Source organism: Heliangelus exortis, chromosome 10 (genome assembly GCF_036169615.1).
Source record: "Heliangelus exortis chromosome 10, bHelExo1.hap1, whole genome shotgun sequence".
Taxonomy (NCBI): domain Eukaryota; kingdom Metazoa; phylum Chordata; class Aves; order Apodiformes; family Trochilidae; genus Heliangelus; species Heliangelus exortis.
Genome location: NC_092431.1, coordinates 15,433,163 through 15,455,904, shown reverse-complemented (window position 1 = coordinate 15,455,904; position 22,742 = coordinate 15,433,163). Strand labels below are relative to the sequence as shown.

Below are 22,742 nucleotides of genomic sequence, written 5' to 3'. Positions count from 1 at the left end.
GGATGGTTGCAGGAATGTTCCTCCATCCCCTGAGCAGTGAATTTGTCATCAGGGTGCTGTACCTTGTCTTCCATGAATTGTAACTTGTGTTTAAGAGGAGAACTGAAAAATTTAGTCATCATCTTCCTGGGCAGAGGGGTGCACTTTTTTTATAAGAGCTGTTGGAGATGCTTCAGGAGAACCTTAATCTGCACTGAGACTGTGTGCTGTTTAGCCTAATTTCTGTGGTGGGAAGAGGAAAATGCCCTAGGCAGGGTGAAGGAGGACTGGCTTGCTGACTTCAAAGGTCTAGATAGAAAGGCAAATAACCAGAGCACAAGAAGCTGTGGTGCAGCCAAGAGACAGTATCAGCATGATTTGGCAATGCCCATCCTGGGTACAAGGCTACTTTGTGATATTTCATACATAGTGATTAACTTTTTAATTGGTTGTTTCTCAATGTGGAGGAATGTGGAGTTTGTACTCTTGTAAGGGTAGAAAGAGGAGAAATTAATAAGTCTGTTTTCCCTGGTAAAAGTTGGAGGACTAGAGAAGGTGTATGGGAGGATATGTGTGTTATGCTGCTGTGCTGGATGCTTTCCATAGGAGAGAACAAGGGCTGTGGGTTACAATGCCTAAAACATTTGGCTTATTTGTTGTTAAAATAAGAGCCCATTCTGGTAAAATCTGAAAGCTTTCTTAGCTTGCCTGCTAGACTTTTAGTGTAGCAGAAGAACAGCATCAGTTCCTACCTGTGACAGGATGAAAGGAATAATTCCAGTAGAGATTAAAATTCCTAAAATTGTTATTTTATTGTATTTGTATAGAAATTAATTTAGAAATTTTTCTTTTTTTTTTTTTTTTCTTTTTTTCTGCTTGCTGAAACGCAAAGCTTTTTGTTTAATTGTTTGGGGTTGGTTTTTTTGTGGTTTTTTTGGTGTTTTGTTTTGTTTTGTTTTGTTTTGTTTTTTTATTTTACTTTGGTAACAAAACCCCTTCCATAGCTATTGCTGTTGGTCACCTCTTCTTTTTTTGTTGTGTTTGGAAAGTTTCAGCCTGCATTTATGTGTACAGACACCTGATCTGAAGTAACTTCACTGTGACACCAAATTTCTGAGGGTTTTTAGTAATAATAAAACACATCAGAACTTTGGCACAATTGATTCTAGGTTTTCCTCAGACCTGAGCATATCAGTTTGGAGGGTGTGGAGCTGTCAGCTGCTGGACACTTAAAAGCTGGGGCTGGGAAGGTGTCTCAGGGCCAGCAGGCACAGAAAGCTACACTGCTTGTCAAACCCAACTGTGACACAGAGGTGTTGTGTTTTTCTTTATTTGTTTTAAAGGTGTGGGGTGAGAAAAAGCCAGATAGCTAAGAGCTACTTGACAAACTAGTGATGAGTTCATTTTTAATCCTCATACCTGAATCTGTGAAGCTTTGAGAAACATGGGAGTTGCAGTGAGCTATATGACATTGTCAAAATTGACCTCCAGAAACCTTTTAGTCTTTGAACTTTATTTCCATTCTGGTTTTGGAGGGGAATTAAAAACTTTGTGTTTTAGATTTCTTGTAATAATTTTTTCTGGTTTGATATTTCTTTCAGTATACTTCTTAGATAAAAATGAGTAGGAAGTTTTTTTGTTTTTAGGGAGTTGGAGTACATGGCTTGCATCTGCTAAGTTGATGAGTAAATCCTGTTTATCCACTTTACTGAAGTAATAACTAAATCCTGTTCATGTTCTCAGTGTTGTGGATTATGTCAGATTCATTGTTCACCTTGCCAAAGGGGACACAGGAGAGGAACATGGACTTTTATAAGCATAGAGATGGCACATGATTTGTACAAAGCCATACATGTCCACATTGCAGCTCTTGGGCAAATTATTTTAAGTACTCTTCCTTCTGTAGCTTCTCCTTGCCTGTTTGACACCACTGTGTAGCTTGCCTGATCTTGGCTTACTGCAAGGAAAACAGATGAAGAAGTCTGATATCAGTTCTTAATGTAGTAACATAACTCTAATGTAAGCCTGGTAGTTAAATCCAGTATTTGTCAACCTTTTAGCCTTTTGAGTGTAATAATGGTGTAATTTAAACCCCTAGTTAGTAAAGGCTTTAGAGTTCTTTCCTTCCTGATGCATACCTGTCAGTGTCAATGAGATTTCTGCTTAGGCATCAGAAATGTCAAGGTAATTCCAGTTCTTCAGGAATCATTATGATGCAGTAAAAGTGAACCTTGATGTAGAAATCTCTATTTTGCTGTAGAAAACTATTAACAATTAAACAAAGGAACAGCTGCAATAATCCTCCTGCCATGCAAAAGAGATCCAAGATAGCCTGGATAGGAAGCAACACTGTCTTGGTCTATGCAGGAGCTTTAGTAGATGGCTTACACAGTGGAGTTAGCACTGATCTTAATGTAAAGGGAGCAATTAAAGTCTGAGTAGGGCTACAAGTGAGAGGTGGCCACATCCTAGCAACTAATGGTGTGGTGTTGGCTCAGCTCAACTCAGATAAGGAATAAAAACATTTTCCTCCAAATCCAGATGGAAAAGTATAGAGGTATTTGTGTGAAAGCTGGTGGGTGCTCCTGTTTCTTCTGGTGTGTTTTAAAATAGTCACAGTCAAACATGAAAAAATACATTGTGCTGATATGAACATGAACAAAGGGAGAGAAGTGAAAGCCCTGGTGTTCCTCTACCCCTCTCTTCAGAAATGTCAGCATTTCTCTTTAGTCTTTTGATCAAAACGTTTAGCTTGATTTCTTTTATTGTTTTTAGAAAGTGAATCTTTGAAATGATTCTGTGTTATGGGTTCGCCAGGATTATGTTTTATTCAGGAGAAGAGTGTTAGTGTTTGGTTGATATTTAAATGCCTTTTGATCTTGAATGCCCTGTTCCTCCCTATAAATGATAGCAGCAGCTTTCAACAAGCTACATCCTTATTACTGTTTCCTATGCCTTTCTATTTGGTGTTACTGTATAGAGTGTAAGGTATTAAAGGCAACAAAATACTTTCTTCAAAATTTCTTTCTTCAAAAATACTACCCCCTAAATTCTCATGATGTTTTTTTTCAGTAGGCTACAGGATTATTCAGATAATCAGCATGGCTCTTTGGTACACACTGTACACATGTGCCTTCTGACACAGGGAGGAAAAGAGCCAAGTTACATTTATGAAATTTCTAACCTAAGTAACAATGCTTAGCATTTAAATAGTAACATAATGGTAAGAGCTGATGAGGATGTCAACATCTACTTAGTTTTTATAGGGTTTTATCAATGGCTTCAATTTGTGAACATCTATGCATGTACTGTGTGCTTGTAATTTATCTGGCTAAAGGCTGGAGCAGTTTCATCCTGTTTGCCCCACAGTGGAAGGTTTGGCTGTGGAGTTGTCTCAGGTATCTCTGGATGTGGTTTGTCAGATGGCAAGAAGTCCAACCCAGGGCTATGTTATCTTTTTGAGCCTCCCCACAATTCTTGTGATTTTTTTTTATCCTGTGCTGTAGAAGAATGGGTTTAGTATTCTTGCTCTGATCTTTTGAGAAAGTTTTCCACCATCTCTACTTGATATTTGGCTTTGTTTCTTTTTGTTTAGCAAGAGGCAGAGCAGAGGCTCATCCATTCCTATATTTAGCTCAGTACCAGTGGTTCTGCCCTGCAAGGTGCTAGTTTTATGTTCCAGCAGTGCTATCTTGGCCTAGGGAATGACAACAGAATAAGGTCTTAATGTAAATGTAGCCAAAATAAAACAGGACTTATGGATTATATGTAAATGTTAGAGAAATAATCTTGTAGTTAACTTCTGCTGACTAAGCAGGATTAAAAATCTGTTTTGGCAAGATTGGAAACTGATCCCTGTAGCAGTCTGTTAAACCAAGTGACTGGAGTGTTCTTTCTTCCTACCTTGTGATTGGTTTTTATTTTGCTTCAGTGACTTCTCAACTTTGTGTAAAGTGCCAGGTTTTAAAAATCCATCAGAAAACCTCTTCTATTTTGTTGTCCTTTCTTTGAGGTGTTGCTTCAATAGCCAGGTATCTGCAGCTTTTCTTGACCCATCAGATCATTTTTCTCTGTTCCAAACCTCCAATTCTCCCCACTTGATGATTTCCAAAGCTTTCTGGAGGAGTTCTTAAAACATCTTCAAGGTGATTTGTGGAAAAACACTGCAAAAATTTAATGTAACTTCATGGCTTTAATGCAGGAACCCTGCAAACCCAGCTTTGATATATTTAAGGGGTTACTGCTTCCAATCACTTACTTAGAGCAAGTCAACAACTTCCAATCTCTGAGCAGATTCAGGATGGAGAAATGCACGGATGTGGCTTTCTGTTTCCTGTGAGAAGCTCGGTGTTGTGATTCTGCCCTTTCTGAACTTGTCTGAAGATGTCAGACTTTGAAGTGAAACAGTCAGGGCTCCTGGCACAGGTTCTGTCTTCTGGCACTGTCACCAAAGAGGTGAAAGGAGGTTTTAGGGGGGTGGATTCTGGCCTCTTCTCTCAAGTAAATAATGACAGGACTAAAAGGAAATGACCTGAAGTTGCACCAGGGGAGGTTTAGACTAGATATTAGGAAGAATTTATTTATTGAGAGAGTAGATAGGCATTGGAACAGCCTGCCCAGGAGGGTGGTGGAATCATCATCCCTAGAAGTGTTAAAAAAACATGTAGATGAGGCACTTCAAGACATGCTCTAGTGGTTAGGGTGGTACAAATATTGATACTTATATTTTATTTTTTTTACTAGGGGGGGACTGTTGGACAAGGTGATCTTAGAGGTCTTTTCCAAAGATGACAGTTCTGTGATTGTGTGAGATGTGGGATATGAAGCCACCCATCAGGCAGTTTTGCACAGCTCTAGAAAGGCTCATCAGGGCCCATAGCTCTCCTGCAATATTTTAGTACCCTTTCAGTCTTTAAAGGAGGAAGGGGGGAGATGCGTGCACTCAGTTGTATGCTGCTCAACACTATTTGAATACCTCACTCCTAAGTGAGGGAAAAGACTAAAACAATTCCTTCCTCTAGCATGGGGCCAGCTCTCATATGACAGGGCTTTGGTAGGGGATTATTGGATTCAAGAAAATTAAATAACTTTGGGAGAGTGTGAATTGTTGGACCCATTCTCCCATAAATAAACTCTTTGCAGCCTTGTGTTGCTATTGGGCTCACAAATGAGCATAACATATCAGGTGTGTAAGAAAGTTGTTGTTTTCCATATTTAAGCCTTTCACAGCTGGCAGAACTTGTTTCTTTTGCTGTTTGCCTTCTGAACAGCCTTTTACCACACAGGGTAGTTGAGTTCAAATACCAGTGTTTCCTTTTTGCATGGGAACTTTGTTTTTCCTTCAGCCTTCTTGTCCTTCTCCCTTCAAGGCTGGGGAGTAGCAGGGTTTCTGCTCCGTGGAGTTGCAGGGCAGATGTGCAGGCAGTGGAAGCAGTTCCAAAAGGAAGCTGAGTACCTGGCAGTTCAGCATCACAGGGAAATTCACTCTTACACAAGAGCTGAGGAAAGGACTCATGAGAAATGAATAAAAAGAAAGGAATGTGGAATGGCAATAAGCAGGAAAGCTTTTAAAATTATTATTTATTTAAGGTTGTGTTTTGCTGTTTGTAGAGTGAGACTTACCCTTTTCTGTGGTTGAACTGAACTTTCAGTGCAGCACCCACTGTATGTGGAGTTTTACTTGAGTGCCACATGATGAGACAAACAGTGTGTGGGATGGAGGACCAGGCAAACATAAAGATGTTTGAAAAAGCAAAAAGCAAAACAAGAACAGCAAAACCCCCTCAAGTTCATAGTCTTTTAGCTTCAGTTAATATTAAAGAACAAAATGCTTAACTCTGTTAAGAGTTGTTCTTATCCCTTCAGAACTACACGTGCTAAGAAAAAGATTATAGATTAACTTTTTCAAATTGTCTTTAACCTTTACTGACACTAAAAATGTAAGCAGAACCTTTACTGGGTAGGAGCCTAACGTCCTTTTTTTACACTGAGCAATTCCATTTTCCAGAAGTCTTGACATTCCCATTCTCTGCATGTCAGCACAAGAGAAGAGTGTGTGTACACTACTTATTTACAGCTTTATAAATCTTAATAAAGGTTTATAATCATGATATTACTTCCTGAGGGATGTAGGAGTGCAGTTCTCTGACCCCAGACTGTCAAATACGAATAGGTAAAAATTGGGTTGAAGAAATGTTTTAGGACTATTGCAAAACAGTTATGCTACAAAATTAATTTTGATGCTGTGCAGTTAAGAAACTCGACACAGATTAACTCCATGGAATTTCTAGTTTCAGTGCAACAGTTCTTTTAAATTGGTTTGGGTATAAATGTTTTACTATCAAAGCTGTCTATTTAAAATACATGGAAAATCCTAAGATTTGCACTGACAAATACACTGGTGGATTTAGGTTAGCAAAGTAAACCAACTGGCACAGCTTAGTCAGAGTGTTGTGCATTAATATTGTGTAGTTATGAGTTTGTATGGCCTTGCCCTAAATTGTGGGAAACATAAGCATAGGTGCAATGTATCCATATGACATACACAGTCACATTGCTTCTTTCCTAGTTTTTACTATATAGCCTTGTATAAAGAAATCTGTGTAAAACATTTCTAGATGAGCTCATAAGGGAGAAAGACAATGCTGGATATCTTATCATGTTCTTAAGCAGACCTGAGTTAAGAGTTACTTATAGAAGTTTATTCTAGGGGTAGGAGGCTCTTCTTCTTCTTTAACCTTCAATCTATTCTTTTCTTTTTTTTCCCCCCCTCACTGCAGACCTTTCAGCAGCCCAGAGAAAATTTGCCCATTCTCTGAGAGACTTTAAATTTGAATTCATTGGTGATGCAGAGACAGATGATGAAAGATACATAGGTAGGTAAGAAGTTGACTATAAGTGGCTATATTTTGCCATGCCATCCTTTGACATGATTAAACTTTTTTTTTATGGTTTTGTATTACAGATGCATCACTTCATGAGTTTTCAAACTTTTTAAAAAATCTGGAAGAACAAAGAGAGATTTTGGTGAGTTGCAATAAAAATTTTAAAAAGCTTTATATATAACAAAGAGTAAGATGCAAGTCATTTCAAGTTGCTTCCTGCAATATTTTGCTTTCTTGATTTCCTAAGTTTTCCAGATGATGAGGGATCTCTTCCTGGATTATACCATGGTTCTCCTCTGCAGTTGCATGCTCAGTTTTCATTTCAGAGCAGAGATTTATAGAGCAGATGATGTGTCCCTGTTTTCTTCTAAATGTGGTCAGATCCTGCACCTAGGTCTGCTTTTTAGATCTGCCTAAATAGCAATTATGTTCCTCAGTAGTAGCCATAGGATTTTATCTTCCTGAAGTCAGTGACCACTTGGAATTGCTGAGAGGAAGCTGATCTGTGTTCTGCACTCCTCTCTGCCAGAAGTGGTGCCTGCAGTGTAGGAGAATGCACATAAGTGAGAAAAGAACTTCTAAACAGTTTTTTTACTTTCTAAAAAACATTTCTTTCTGTGGCACTCCTGATACTGGTAATAGTCATGATTCTTTGTAAGTGCCATATCATGTCCTGTTATGTCATTCTGATCTGGAACCACATTTTGGTCAGAATAAGGGTCTGTGTGGTTCCTTGTACATTCCTGAAGAATATATATTTTATATATTTTATTTTTTTAAGTATTAAATATTTAAGTATATATTTTATTTTATTAAGTATTTTATTTTAATGAAGTTGCATACATCTCATTAGTGAAAGTCTTCAGGAAGTTTTACAATGAAAAATACTTAATAGCCTGCCTTGTTATTTTCCATGCTTTTATGATACCAGGTTTTTGAGAGATGTCAGCTTCAGGACTTGAGAATTGTGTGGCATGTTTTGGGGTCAGTTTCAGTAGCTCTTCAGCAGCAACAGATTACTGACAGAACAGGCTGTGCAGAATCCAGTCCTGTCTGTCTGTTCAGTAAAACAGTTCTTTTTTTCAGATTCAAGACTCGTTGTGACAAAACAGTATTACTTTGTTTTTTGGGGGGTCGGGGATACTGCCCATGCTTATACAGAAGGCATTAACACACTAAAAGATAACTGGTGTCAGATTCTTGATGAGAAAAGTATGTAATGCCATATCAGTTAGAACAGGGACAGTTTGATGAAAAACTGGGGAGTATAAAGTGTTTGTGGGGCAAATATTTAATTCCAAGCAGAAACAACACATTCTCAGAGTTACCAGATGCATGGCCTTTTAATTGCAAACTGAAGTCCAGCAAATGTTATGTGATGTTTCTAGAGTGAATTAGTATTACACTGGCCCTTAGTCTCTGAGAAAATGATTGTGCAGTGATTCTGTGGCTTTTTTGACTTCTCAGTTGATGTCTTAACAGTGGCATGGCCTCTGGGTAACTCCTGTGGGGAGTGTGTGGGGGTGCTGCAATCACAGATGTTTGGAATCACATCAGGGATCCACAGCTTTCCATTAAGATGTAAAGTATGTAGCAAGATTTTTTTCAAAAGCATTCAGTCATCTTTGTTAAGAATGCTCTTTATTCAGCGTGTGAGAAAAGGGTAATTTTTTCCACAACTATATGGTAAATGAAACAAATATGCCCTTAAAATGCATTCTAAACTCTCCTCTCCTCTCCTCTCCTCTCCTCTCCTCTCCTCTCCTCTCCTCTCCTCTCCTCTCCTCTCCTCTCCTCTCCTCTCCTCTCCTCTCCTCTCCTCTCCTCTCCTCTCCTCTCCTCTCCTCTCCTCTCCTCTCCTCTCCTCTCCTCTCCTCTCCTCTCCTCTCCTCTCCTCTCCTCTCCTCTCCTCTCCTCTCCTCTCCTCTCCTCTCCTCTCCTCTCCTCTCCTCTCCTCTCCTCTCCTCTCCTCTCCTCTCCTCTCCTCTCCTCTCCTCTCCTCTCCTCTCCTCTCCTCTCCTCTCCTCTCCTCTCCTCTCCTCTCCTCTCCTCTCCTCTCCTCTCCTCTCCTCTCCTCTCCTCTCCTCTCCTCTCCTCTCCTCTCCTCTCCTCTCCTCTCCTCTCCTCTCCTCTCCTCTCCTCCTTTTTTCTTTTTCAATGAGTTGCCTCTTGTCAAATAAAAGGTGTTTTTTCCTTATCCTTTCCTTTCTAACTTTGTGAATAAGTATTTGTGTATTTCCTTTATAGGCTGCTACATTTCTCTTTGTAGGATTTCTGATACAATTATCTTTACCTTATTGTGCAGTTTCCCAAGGTAATAGCAACTCACCATTTTACTTTGATACAATATCTTCCCAGCTGTGGTTTCCCAAGTTAAAAGAAGTTGTTAAGGTTCAAAGACATACTCTCAAAAGGTTAAAGGTAGAATGTAAATAAGCTGTGCAAGTATGTACTTATATTTACTTATTATCATGGAGTATTTAAGTGCGTGAGTATTTATTTCACAGGTTAAGTGCACACTTAACACACAGTGTTCATGAATAGCTTTTTATAACATTTTGTTCAGTGACCCTTTATATTTAGTTTACACTGTTCCTACTCTGCTGTGAAGATGGTATTAATTTTTCTGAGCTCTGCACATGGGTGTTTTAGGATTCATAAATCTGAATTTAACTTTACAGTATCCGAAGAAATCTGTATAAAGGAACAATCAGTTTACTCACTGATTTAGGCTTAAAAAAAAAAAAAAAGAAAGAAAATCCAGTAGTTTTGGATTTAAGGTGCATTCAAGATCTTTTCAAGAAGAGTTCATGGCATTATATAGTACTCTGTAAGTTCAAATCCTGTCAAGTCCACTGACAGGGCAGGCTGCTGAATATATCTGCCAAAACAGTGGAAAAACAGAGTTGGTGACCACCTCTGAAAATCTAGGCTGCCAACAGCATGCTGAACACCTCAGATGCAGAGTTAGAGGCACAGATAAAATGGAATTTCTCAGGAACTGCATCTGACTACTATGATTACAGGACCTAGGTCCTTTTCTTTCTTCATGCAAATTGGCCAATTTAATAAAGTATTTTCCAGACAAGCAGAACAATTGCTGCTGTATCTCAGTGCCCAACTTTCCATTTTTCATCTGTGTGGCAGGAGGCCAGATGGCAATTGTGTAATTATCAGAATATGGGACATGAACGAGGGATTAAGGCTACTTTGGGCACATCTCTCATGTGTTGGTGATCCCTGACACTGAATGTTTGCTTTGTATAGTTGTTTATTTTTGAATGTTTTATAGTATCTCCTGAAATATTTTTGGGAGTTACATGTGAACTTATGCTCATTAATCTGTAGAATAAAGGTGACTGGTTTTTGTCAAATAGAAAAAAAGTACAAAGCCCATTCTGGGTGTACTCCTCCCAACTGAATATGGCTGAAAAGTTCTGTTACCACTAGCTGCTCCTTCCAGATAATTTTGTGGTCTCACATTCATCAACATAATTCACTAAAGAATTCTTTTTCTGTTATTTCATTGATGGGAAATGTTTGGAATTTGCATTGTAAAGCTGTCACCAGTTTGGATTTTGCTGGTTGTTAATAACACCACTGTTTCTTGTGGAGCACAGTGCTGACAATAATTGAGCAGTTCCTTCTTGACTGAACACTGAAGCCATTGTTCACTCTTGGATTTATTGCCTTTCAGTGGCATCTTTTTGCTCAGCAATGAACAAAAATGAAGAAAAAAGAATAATAAAAGAAGGACATTATGCTATTTCCTTTCCTGAGCAGCCTTTCTACTTTGTCAGGAGCTTTATATGATCATTGATTACAAAGTGTGAATGGGAAGTGATTCTCTGCTCATATGAGAACCAGCTCAATGTTCTGATGGGTCACACTCTTCAGCTTTTGCATATTGTGTTTGCTAAGGGAAGTTCTGTCTTTGGAGGAGTTACACACAACTTTATTCCACTTCAGGTGGGGAAAAGCTGATTTGTGACTGTGAAACTGTCTCTTTTTTGTTTCTCTTCCTGTGTATAACATTTATATGGCCTTGTAGTATTTTTCTCTTTATAGTGGAATATATTTCACAGGAATAAACTTACTTACAAGCCAGAACTAAAAATAACTTTTAATAAAGTAATTTTTTATAGAAACTACTGTCTTAGTTATGTAATTTTTAAATGTATTTTTTGCATTGTTTGCTCATAATACCGATTTAATCTGGGGACCCAGTAGTTTCCTGGCAAGTGGACCACCAACTCAAACAGTTTTCCAGAGCACAGCACAGCACAGAATAGCAGATAGGTCAATAGGAAGTGTCTTATCTGGCTGCTTTTTAGATCAATTGTAAACTTTCACTGGACAGGATATAATCTCTGAATTCACTGAACAGTTTCTAATCTCTGGGTTGAAGGGGAGACTTGGGAGTCTTTGTGTTGCATTCCCTGAAATCTAAGGCTGTTGCTTTTAAAAGAGCTAAAAAATGCAAAACACAAATCTCTGCCTACATCTGGCTTGTGGTGCAGTAAACCATTGGTCTAGGAAATTCTCCCTGGAAAATTTCAGAAAGTTGTTGTCCTCTTACCAAACCCTGGAGGTGGTTTTCTGGAACACCTAAGAGGAAGGTGATTTGTTCTGTTGCAGGTGCCTCCAGGAATATGAGAAATGTAAAAATTAGATTGTATCCAAGACAGATACCTCTATCTACCTGACTTGTTACCAGATGGCTTCCTCCACAGCAAATAAGCCGAGCTGTAGGTAGTAAATGTCATTATTAGAAAGTAATTTTCTTTATTTAACAGCAGTGTTAGCTACTTGGTTGTTCTGTCACTGCTAGGTGTGTCTGCCTTTCCGTGTTCTCTGTGCTGAGTAGGACAAAATTTCATTCCCAGATCCAGATTCATTGACACTTCCTCAGTTTCATGAGCTCTGCCCTACTGACTGGTGGCCTTCCTCTTTGCTTTGTCCTACCTATGCCTACAAATAAATATTTCCAATTGGCAGGTTGGGACACTGAAAACCCTCTTTTCTGTTTGGCATCAAATCTGCACTTCCATGTCCTGGAATGACAATTGGAAGCTATGCACTCCTGTGTCACTCTGCAGTCTGCAGCAAGGTGTTATATTCATGGACTTCTGTTTCTGTTTCTTTTTTCTATGCACTCCTGTGTCACTCTGCAGTCTGCAGCAAGGTGTTATGTTCATGGATTTCTGTTTCTTTTTTAGTTTTGTTTGCTTTCATAAACCTTGCTTGTATGGAAGAAAGCTCAGATTCAGAGTGGAGCAGTCAGCATGCAGCTTCACCTCACTACAGGAGTTATTGATGAGCAATGTGTGGTTTCCTGTGCTTCCAGTAAAGGCTGAGCTCTAAGCACATTTTTAGGATGAAAGCTGGGAGACCACTGCTATATTTGTCTCATAGAATCATAGAATTTTCAAGGTTGGAAGGGACCTTTAAGATCATCAGTTCCAACCCCCCTGCATGGGCAGGGACCCTTCCCACCAGATCAGGTTGCTCAGAGCCCTGTCCAGCCTGGCCTTAAAAACTTCCAGGGATGGGGCTTCCACCATCTCTCTGGGCAGCATGTGCCAGCATAATAAGTAAAACAAATTTTGCTTAACTTGGGTTGGTGTAGCCTTTGTAGCTACAGGGGCTGAATTGAACTTCTGGGGCAGCTCTTAGGGGCTGATACTTTTTACAGCCCATGCTAGGAGCCATCCTCCTCTGCTTGTGCCCACAAAGGGGAGGGAAAACTTGGGCTGCTGCTGCCTTCTGGCTTCAAGTTGTGCCTGGGGAGGTTTAGATTGGAGAGTAGGAAAAAATTTCTTCACTGAAAGGGTTGTGAGGCCCACTGGGTTAAACATTCCTTAAAGCATTCTTGAGACTTTGACATTCATAAAGCTGGTTAAGATACTGTTATCTGAGACATGACCTTTTTATATTGATTAACTTATGACTTAGACTTACCCTGGTTTGCCTGCCAGATTTAAAAACCAAGTATGCATTGGTTTCAGGTAGCTTTGGCTATATCAGTGATGAAAAAGAAAAAAAGGAGGGGTTTTGTGCTTTTTAAATGGTACATTCCTATCACTAAAATCTGCTGGGATTGAAGGAGTAGAGGGATGAAGATTAATTTCAAGACTCAAAACAGAAGTTGACAGGGGAAGGAATGTCTAGTTTGATATTAATTAATATTTTACTCTATGCCTAATGTAATATTTCTTGGAAAATTTACATTTTAACATGGTCCTACAGCTTAGGGAAGGTGCAAGTGATAATGACAAATACATTCAATTGAACGTTAGTTTATTTCCTCACAGTGTGAGTATTTGACTTTTTTTCCTTGCTGTTCTGTTATACATGGTTAAAAAAAAAAAAGTCATCAGGTAACAATGAATAGCAGTGTAAATAAAGTTTTCATTCTACAAATAAGTACACTACTTTTCTAGCTCTCCATGACAAGCACTGGATTCTAAGTACTGGAATATAGTGTGAATGTGTCCCTGTTTAATCCAGCATTGTGGATGCTTTAATGATGAGCTTTTTTTTTCAATTTTACTTCTGCCAGTCAGAAGAAAAGCTCTGTAATTCACTGCTAAGTTTACTTGTCATGTCTTGGTTCACAGCTTCTGTTTACGTGCCTATAAACTCAAATCCATGCTCATTGCAATGAGAAGGAAATATATACATGGGCCTGCTGTGAAGCTCCATGACAATGACCAGAGATCTGCAAACTTGTCTCAGTGGTGCCCAGTGATGGAACAACAGGGAATGGGCACAGACTTGAGCAGAGGAAGTTTCCATCTAAACGTGAGGAGGAATTTCTTTACCTTGAGGATGGCAGAGCACTGGCACAGGCTGCCCAGAGAGGTGGTGGAGTCCCCATCTCTGGAGACATCCAACCCCACCAGGATGCCATCCTATGCAGCCTGCTCTAGTGAACTCTAGTGAACTCTCTGGCAGGGGGGTTGGACTTCCAGGATCTCCAGAGGTCCCTTCCAACTCCTGACATTCTGTGATTCTGTGTGTGGCAGGCAAAATTCTGTGAATAAAGCAAAAGCAAAAGTTTCAAGTCTTACAAAATGAGAAATGCCTTATTGGAAGGAGGGGAAGTTTCTCTTTCCTTAATGAGAGAGTTACTGGCATAACCTATCACTGGCAGCAGTGGAATCTCTGTTTGTTGGCAGTCACTAAGGGAACATCCCGTTTTGATTTGAAGATTATTTTCTGCTTCAAACAAATTCCTTTAGTGGTTCCCATGGTTAATGCTGCACAGGAGTGTAGCAGACCAAGTGATTTGCAGCCAGTCCTGCTGGTTTATAAACCACAGCCTTTTCTGTGTGTGGGTTTTTTGTTGCCTTTTTTTTTTTTCCTCTTACATCAAGGTGCTAAGGTTTTCTTTCTCTCAGTATCCATTTTCATTATTCATTCACTGTTATTAATCTTATATTTCACTATCTGTGTGTAAAGTTCAAACAACTAATAAGTAACTTGTCATTAGACATTTATTTTTAACCTTCTGACCATTTAAGTGCTCAGCTGCTACCTGAAAATGCTGTTAAATAATTCCATTAATTTTGGTGCTCTTGCATCCTGGCAGCTAACATCATCCTCTGAGTTCTTCTCTGAGGAAGCCTTGTAGCTTTCTCCCTTACTTTGTCATTATAGAAGAAACAATTTAAACTTCTTAAAGTTTTCCAGGACAGAAGGACTACCATATGATTTCTGCAAGCAGTTTTCCACCTTGACTTGTGAGAATGCTTGGGGTCAACAAGGAGAGATCATTCAATCCTCAGGTGCCTCTGCTGAGTCCCAGAAAACTATTTCTGGTGCTGAAATTATGAATCCAGTTTCCTTTCAGCTCCCAAGAATTTCCAGGAAAGTTTTTGGAGCCTAACAAAATGTGAAGAACCTGAGTATTCTAAAAACAGCCCCAGAGACTCCTAGGAACAGCTTCAGTAAATAGGAAATATGTGTATGTGCTGGCCATAGGCTCGACTTGATGATCTCAGAAGTCTTTTCCAGCCTCAGTAATTCTGTGACTGTTCACAGGCTGCCAGGTGGGCTGAATATTTCCCAGAACCACAGCTCAGCTCCCATTGGGGGCAGCTGGCTGCTCTGGCTCTCTTTTGGGGGGAGACAGCTCAGGGAACACCTGGCTCTCCAGCTGCCAAGAGCATCCCTAAAGCCTTGGGATGACCTCTTCAGGATGTCTCTTTGCTGGGCTGAAGTCTTAGCAGAGGTTGCTCTTTTGTCCTTCCCTTACTCTCCAACTCAATTCAATGGTTTTCTGTGTCATGCTTAGCCCAGTACTACTGTATTCTTTTGGAACAAAAAAAATTCAGATTTTCTTTCTTTTGCTCCCACCAAGGGTGCTCTGAAGGATGCTTTGAGTGTTAGCGGCAAAATCAGAAAAAATGGATGGAGAAATAAAAAAGTCTGAGCCATGAGAGGAAGAGCTGTGAAGCTGGGAAGTATCTGTAGTGTGGATGAGTCTGCAATGTGCAGTTTGGCCCAGGCTTGCCAAATATTGGGGTTTCTAGTTGGCTCCATGGGTTCCTGTGCTGTTGGAGCTGGGTTGCTCTGGTTACGGTGTTTGGCAAGATGACTCCCACAGTAATCCCTGCGTGGCTCCAGGGCTGGGTGGGAGCAGACAGTGCTGCTCAGATTTGTGCTGTGCCAGATCTGAAATACTTCATCCCTCTTGTGTTTTATGATAAGAACTTTCCGGAAATATTCCAGAGGTTTGGTTTAAGCCTGCAGAGTTTCAGATAAAACTTTCCATGTTTGAAAGAGGGGTGGTGGAGTGGGAAGAGAGAAAAAGCCTTCTCTTGCATCTAATAGGAGCTTCCAGGGAGCAATGCCTGGACTCCTGCCAACTCATCCCCAAGGCTGTGATAAGCCCAGTCCTGGGCACAATTTACTCTGTGGGACTGCTCGAGGACTGCAACCAAAAGGATCCCACCAGCTCCTCCACATCTCTGAAACTCCTGCTATCTTTTCCATGTTGCATTCAGGAAGTTCTAACCTTTGTTGACATTTCAAGTATATTTTTAGTTTTAAGTCCTGTTTGTACCAACCCAACCCTGCTCTATCTTCAGTGAAATTTCATGTGAACTGGAAACTGTGTTTGCTGGCCACATCTAATAAACTACAACTTTTGCCTTACTATGGCATATTGTGTCTTTTTTGTTTCTCTTTAGTGTGGCTCAGACTGCTCATTGTAAGTGCACTGGAGGCTGCTCACCCAGTTAACTAAACCTCATGTTTCTTCACTTTACAACTCTTGATTTGACAGCTTAGATTACTTTAAGGTTTTCTTACAGCAGTTAATTTTAAATGCTTGGAAATATATAAATACATATCCATGCCTAGTGGCTTTTGCTGTGTGTTAAATGCTTATTATTTGCTGCTCAGTAGTCCATTCTGAAGTTGTTCTTAGTGTTTCTTGGTGACAATTTTTCAACCAAATGAAAATAATGTGTCCTGTATCTTACTCTGGTGTTCAGTCATTGAGACTATCTGCAAAACTGACACAAGCGAAACAGTTGGAGCTTGGCTGCAGACTGAAAATTTCTGATTTTTCTGCATTTGTTTAATATTAGATTTTCCTGACAGTCGATTGAAATAAGGATAGAAATTTTGAAAGCTTGCATGGACTCATAGATGTGGGGGTTTTTTTGTAGGTTGGTTTTTTTTTTAGGTTTTTTTTTTTGGAATTGGCTCCTAACTTCCTAACTTGCAAGGCTCCTGACTTGCATCCTGCTCCTTTATGTTAGCCCAGAGTTTGTTAGTTTCTGATGCTGAAATGACTTTGTTAGTTCTGCTGCAGAAACCTAACCCATGCTTTTTTTTTTCTTTAGGCACTCAGTGTTACTGAAACTCTGATCAAACCTTTGGAAAGATTTAGGAAAGAGCAGCTAGGAGCTGTAAAGGTTTGTCCCTCATTAACTTTATAATAAGTTAGTTTAATTGCTCTACTTGAATTGCTTTGCTGTAACGTTGAGTATTTGGCAGAGAAATACTATTGTATGTATTTCATGTTTGAAATTTCATGTATTGAAATTTCTTTTCAACTTTGAGAACTTACATCAGAAAGAAGTGGGAAGGATGTTTCAAGGAGGGAATAATGTGTCCCTTCCCTTCCTTCTCCCTTAGCCCTGTGTCTGGATTAGGAGCAGTCCTGCTCACAGCCTGCCCCCCTTCCTATGCAGTAGCCTTCTTCTACTTTGGATTGGATTCCAGTTGCAGTTTCTTGTTCAGAGAAAAAAAACGTGTAATTTTTATTGCATTATATAGTATTACTTAGGAAAAAGGGAATGTTCAGAGGTAAATCAGCAAGTATGTCTGCAGAGTCTAACCAGAATGTTGAGTAGATGACATTTAAATGCAATTTCCAATAGACAGATGATGAAAAAGTATTATAATTAAACAATTTTCTTTCTGATTAACATCCCTATCAGTTCTTGAATATATAATTTAATCTCTGGTTTTACTTATTTTCAATTAATTTCAACTGCAATTACTTATACTAAGAACAGATTCAGAACTGGTTGGTTGATTTCATCAATACTGATTTCAGTCATACAGCACAGAGTTAAACTAGAACTGAGGAAATAAAAGGTTTGTTTTACAATATCTTTATTAAATTAAACCTTAAAACTCAGGTTTCCTGGAAACATTTGGTGGCTGCCCCTTTTCCCATAATTGCTTTTGATAGTCAAAGAAATGGATTTGCACATGCTAATGATATTCATATGTGTCTGTGACACTCTCTTTTGCTTCCATGTTTTGTTTTATGGACATTTTTCTTCATCTAAAGAAGTCTTGTTTTTCTTCAAGGGTGTGAAAACAGTGGTAGAAGGAAAAATTCCACACAGAGCTCTTTTTATAGATTTTAAATCAAGGAATTGTTAGGAATATAGAGCTGTATTTGCTTTTGGTTTTGAATTGTGAAACTGTTGGAACTTTTTCAAATTATATTTTTATACTTCTCCCCTGTCAGTTATTGGAAAAAAAAGAACTTTTTTTGGAAACTGATGTTCCCCTTTTAGTCCCCTTTTCAAAACCAAGATGATGTGCATGATCTCTGAACATAATGAAAAATACAATAAATCAAGAAGTGGGATTTTTTTCTTCTTTAAACTTAGATGTAAGCATTCATGTGATAGACTTCACTATGATGCACTAGGATTTTGTTTCATGTTTGTCTTTAAATTAATTTAAAAAATTAATTGGAAGCATACTTTTCCTTAGTTTCTGCAGCTATGCTATCTTGGCTTTTTTTTGTTTGTTTGTTTGTTTTGTTTCTGATTAAGTAGAATTTTAAAAAGAAAAAAAAGGAGGCTTTTCTTAAATTTTTATATATAAATGAATGTTACTTTGTTTCTGTGTCTAGGAGGAAAAGAAGAAATTTGATAAAGAGACAGAGAAGAACTACAGTTTATTAGAAAAGCACTTGAATTTATCAGCTAAGAAGAAAGAGCTACAATTACAAGAGGTATTGTTGCTGCTCTTTTTATGCAAGCTGCAGGCTTTTGAAGGGGTGCAGGTGCAAAACAAGCGTTTATATTAGTGAAAGAAATTTTTTTGTCAGTTAGGAAGGCTGGAGAGAAAACCAGTGTCTGCTGAATGCAGTGCTGTATCCATACCATTTTTTGTGAATTGAAGGCTTTACTTGATGTGTATGTGAAGTGCTAAACATTATGTTAAACTTTTATGTACATAAGGGAATAGCAAAGGGCAAGTAGATTGTGAGAAACTGCATTTCTTATGAGACTTTACTGGATATGTAATTTGCATTCCTTTGTATGTCCTGTGTTAATGCTTAATGCAAGGCACAGCAAGGCGTGTTCCTGAAAGAAGGGCTTTTGTGCTTTTTTTTTTCATTCTCATGTTTTGAAGATCTGGTTTTTCCAAGTAATGCTACAAAAAAGCTTGTAGACAATTTGTAACTTCAAACCAAATCTGTTTTGCCAGGCATTCCTTCTGTCCCTGTGGGTTTATTGTAATTGTTCTAATTTGTAATAGCTTTTATTTCTGGAGCAACAGAAAATAGTACATGAGAAGATACCAGAGAAATATTGCAGAGCCTTGTTGTAAGCAGGAGGATTTTTTTTTTTAGTTCAGATAAATGTAATTAAGTCAGAATTACTAATACTAAGTGAATGAACATCTTGTTTCATCAAACACTTAATATTTGCCTCCGGGATAACTCTTTTCCCTGCTCCTTACTTCACCCCAAGTAGTCTATGTGATCTTTCATAAAAAGTAGTTAAATTCTTCAGCACACTTAAGTTTGGAGTAGAAATGTATAAGCAACTAAAAAAGAAAAAAGACCTGCAGCAAGTTATCAGAGTGCTAAACAGGAGAAGCTTTTGTGCACAAACTTAGAAAATAGGTGTGTATAATACATGAATTGCACATATAAGTTGGGTCAGTTCCTGACTGTAGTAAACAAAAGATGGAAGCATACATTTGACAAAAAATAGATGGAAAAAATGCCATGTTGTGGAGCATGTCTCATATTAATGTAGCCTTTGACTCTCTTAGTGGTGGGATATTCCTGTAATATCACTGAGGCACAGTGTGTCTCCTATTTCTCTATTTCTTCAGCAGAACACAAAGCACAGTGGAGCAGTGAGTGAGTGAACCTGCTGGGTGCACAGGGAGGCTGAAGCCTCAGAAAACTGAGGATATGAGAGATTTGATTATTTATTTGCAAAGGAATTGGGAGGAATCAATAAAATGGCTGTGCTGGGTATTGTATTGTTGGGGAGGGGGATGCAACCAAAACAATAAACATTGAAGGCAAAGCAGAGAGATATAAACAGACTTAGATGAGGCTTTGGTGTAAATGGGGCAGCCTTACTATTAATTAGCCAGATGTCCTGGTGGCCCCACCTCAGAGTCTTTTTCAGTCAGTACATGTGTACAGCATTAGAAGGTTCCCTGACAACTCCAGCAGTTCCTGTGTTGTTTTTCAGGGTGCATTGAAATGGCTTGGCTTTTTGAAATGCACTTTCTTACTGATATGTGTGCCAGGGGTTTACTTTTTCAGTTGAATTTGCTGTTGTTTCTTTTTAGCTGCTGATTTCTAGCACAGAGCAGCAAAGCAAAGCAAAGCAGGTCTTAAGGCAAAACTCTCTTAAAGCTAATTTGATTGATCCTCTTAAAGCACAGCAGCCACTGGTTTGCATCAAGGGTAGTCTCAGTATTTGAGAGAGTGTATGGTAGTAAGTCTGCTCCTTCTATCCTTTCTGCATTCCCTTTTGTAATTTTGTGTGGAAGTATTTGGTATTATCAGGTGGACAAGGTGTTAATCACTTAGAGTATCCCTTTGTAGCCTCTCATTCATGTATTTTAATAAAAGGCTCCATTACCCAGTACTTGAAGCTCTATAGTTTAATGAGGGCACATGCACCTTAAATAATAACTAAATTAAACAATGCACATATGCCAGAAAGTGAAATATTTCTGTATAAATGTGGCAGCCAAACCATAACTGTTCACTGTCAACATGGTGTTGGCATTTCAGCTGCTGAGCTGCAGCTAATAAGGCTACATGTTAAAGTATTTGATGCTTTGTGTAAGTTTGTGAGGTGTCTTTACCAAGAAGTGAACTTAAAAAGATTGTTTTTCTTGACAGGAAGAGTGCGCACAGATGCAGGATGGGTACAATAGGGTTCTGGCTTATTTGGGGTTATTATTTGGGTTATAGACTGAAGCTTGCACAACCAGCAATGTGGCTGTCAACAATAAAGTTTTCTTCCTTTGTCTGGCTGGAGAGATGATTTCCCCCTTTTCTAATGGAAGATTCCCCCTCCCCTTGTTTGGCCAGGCACCTGAAAAGGTGATATTAAAGCAGTGCACAAGTACCTGCTCCAAAGTGTGTATCTCAGATTCAATAGAGAAGGAGCCTGAAGAGGTGTTATTGGAATGGTTCTGAAAAGAAAATCCCATGCTTCAAAACAACACGTTTTTGAGTAAAAGGGAGTTGATGATGACCTTTAAAGTACATGAATGGGCTGTGTGGCAAAGGAGCAAATCCAAGTCTGGGGAGAATTATTTTACCACTTGCCACTTGCATGCTATAAGCTGTCTGCAAAATGTCTTTGAAACTTCATGAGCTATATTTTGTGTGCAGGCAGATAACCAAGTGGAACAGAATAGAAAACACTTTTACGAGCTGTCCCTGGAGTATGTGTGCAAGCTGCAAGAGATACAGGAGAGGAAGAAATTTGAGTGTGTGGAACCTGTAAGTACCAGTGAATTCAGTCCACTATGCCATTCATAAGGGATGAAGAAGGAATGCAACTGGACAAAAGCCAAGGAGCTATCTTTTCTTGGAAATGCATGCAATTGTATAATGTGACAGAATTCAGAGCACTCTTGTTCCTTTTGTGCTAATTCCTAGAGCAGATACTTAAACAGGCATCTGAAAACCAACCTCAGTAATTACAGTTGGTTTGGATCCACTGATGTTGACTTTCAGAAAATGTCTGAAACCTTGTGCTGTACTGCAAAAACCTTGATTTCTGGTGTGAGTTAGAATAGAGGATTCAAGAAGATGATATTGAAGTCAGACTTTTTTTTAACCACTGAAATATTAAGGAATTTTGTTTTCAATATCAAGTCTGCACCTCAGAGCCTATAAGTGATACATGTGTATCATAAAGATATATATATATATATATATATATATATTAATTAAGAGCCTACTGCTGGGTAAAAGATATATTTGTTTTCAAATGCAGTTGAATCTGTGCAGAAATCAAGGGATTCCACTGAATTCAGTGAAAATCATACATGTACTGACCAGACTTATATAAATCTCAGGGAAGAGCTTATTCTAAAATTTTCTGAAATGTTCATTAGCTTGGTAGCATAAATTCAACTTTATGACACAACAAGAGAAGACTCAGTGCAATACTTGGACAAAGGGAGGGTGTATTGTAAAAGTGACTCCCATTCGTTTGCACTCTGAAGCCTGTTATTTGGGCCCAAGTCTCTCCTTTTGTTCTATAGTAATTATTTTAATGTAATAATGAAAAAAAGTCCCAAAAGAACCTAATCAAACTAATTGGTCATTATGGAGTTAATGAGAGCTGTATATTTTAATATAGTTTAGTTGGGAATACGTTGCTTTACATATATTAGTAATGTTCAAGAAGTAGGAAAATGTGGAAAATGGTTGTGTGGGGATATTTTGTTGCTGATGGGTTGCTGATTTTTATTTTTTTTTTAAATTTTTCTCATTTCTAGTTATTTTTTTAAAACCTAAGTAGTTTTGACTTCAGATCTTGTGTTTCAAAGCATTTGAAGTTTCCCATTAGAGACAGGCTAGTGTTAGCAATTTTCAAATGATGTTTTTGAAACTTGTCCCTTTCTCTTTTCTGAACATTCTCTGGATGGGGCTGAATTATTTCTGTTGCTCAATTTGTATTTGAAGTTTTCACTACAGTAGCAAGGTGAAATCACCTGGTATAAGTTCTTTATCCCCTTCTCCTTTCGTAATATGTTAAATGTATGTGGGTTTTGCATTTTTTGGAACTGGTTTATTTGCACATGACTTACAACTTTTCTAAATACATTTTCCAGTTTGTTCTCTCTTATAAAGAGAGTTGTTCTCTCCTGTGTCACTCATTTCCTGAATCAAACAGGAGAGGCAGGCAATACTGCACCTCACCCTCTTTTCACTATAGTATTACATTCATTCTTTTGAATCAAAACACAGAAGTCAGGAACTGCAACATGGATTATTTGCTGGTTCCAGCAGAGGATCAGGGCTCCACACAAAAATCAGTGATGGGTAAAGTTGCTGGAAGGAGAGCTTCCTTCTTTGGACAAACTTTTATGAAAGTCATCTCAGCGTGGTCATTAGCA

The 22,742-nt window shown here is 38.7% G+C and overlaps 1 protein-coding gene across 2 annotated transcripts in view; it reads left to right on the top strand.

Moving 5' to 3' along the window:
- The window catches only part of ARHGAP10 (Rho GTPase activating protein 10), a 140,759-nt gene that overhangs the window by 35,113 nt on the left and 82,904 nt on the right, over positions 1-22,742 (top strand). For both annotated transcript variants that reach the window (XM_071753700.1, XM_071753701.1), the window contains exons 2-6: positions 6,759-6,854; positions 6,944-7,005; positions 16,721-16,792; positions 18,256-18,357; positions 21,004-21,114. In XM_071753700.1, coding sequence (XP_071609801.1) covers positions 6,759-6,854; positions 6,944-7,005; positions 16,721-16,792; positions 18,256-18,357; positions 21,004-21,114 — 443 coding nt within the window. The remainder of the gene's footprint in view (positions 1-6,758; positions 6,855-6,943; positions 7,006-16,720; positions 16,793-18,255; positions 18,358-21,003; positions 21,115-22,742) is intronic.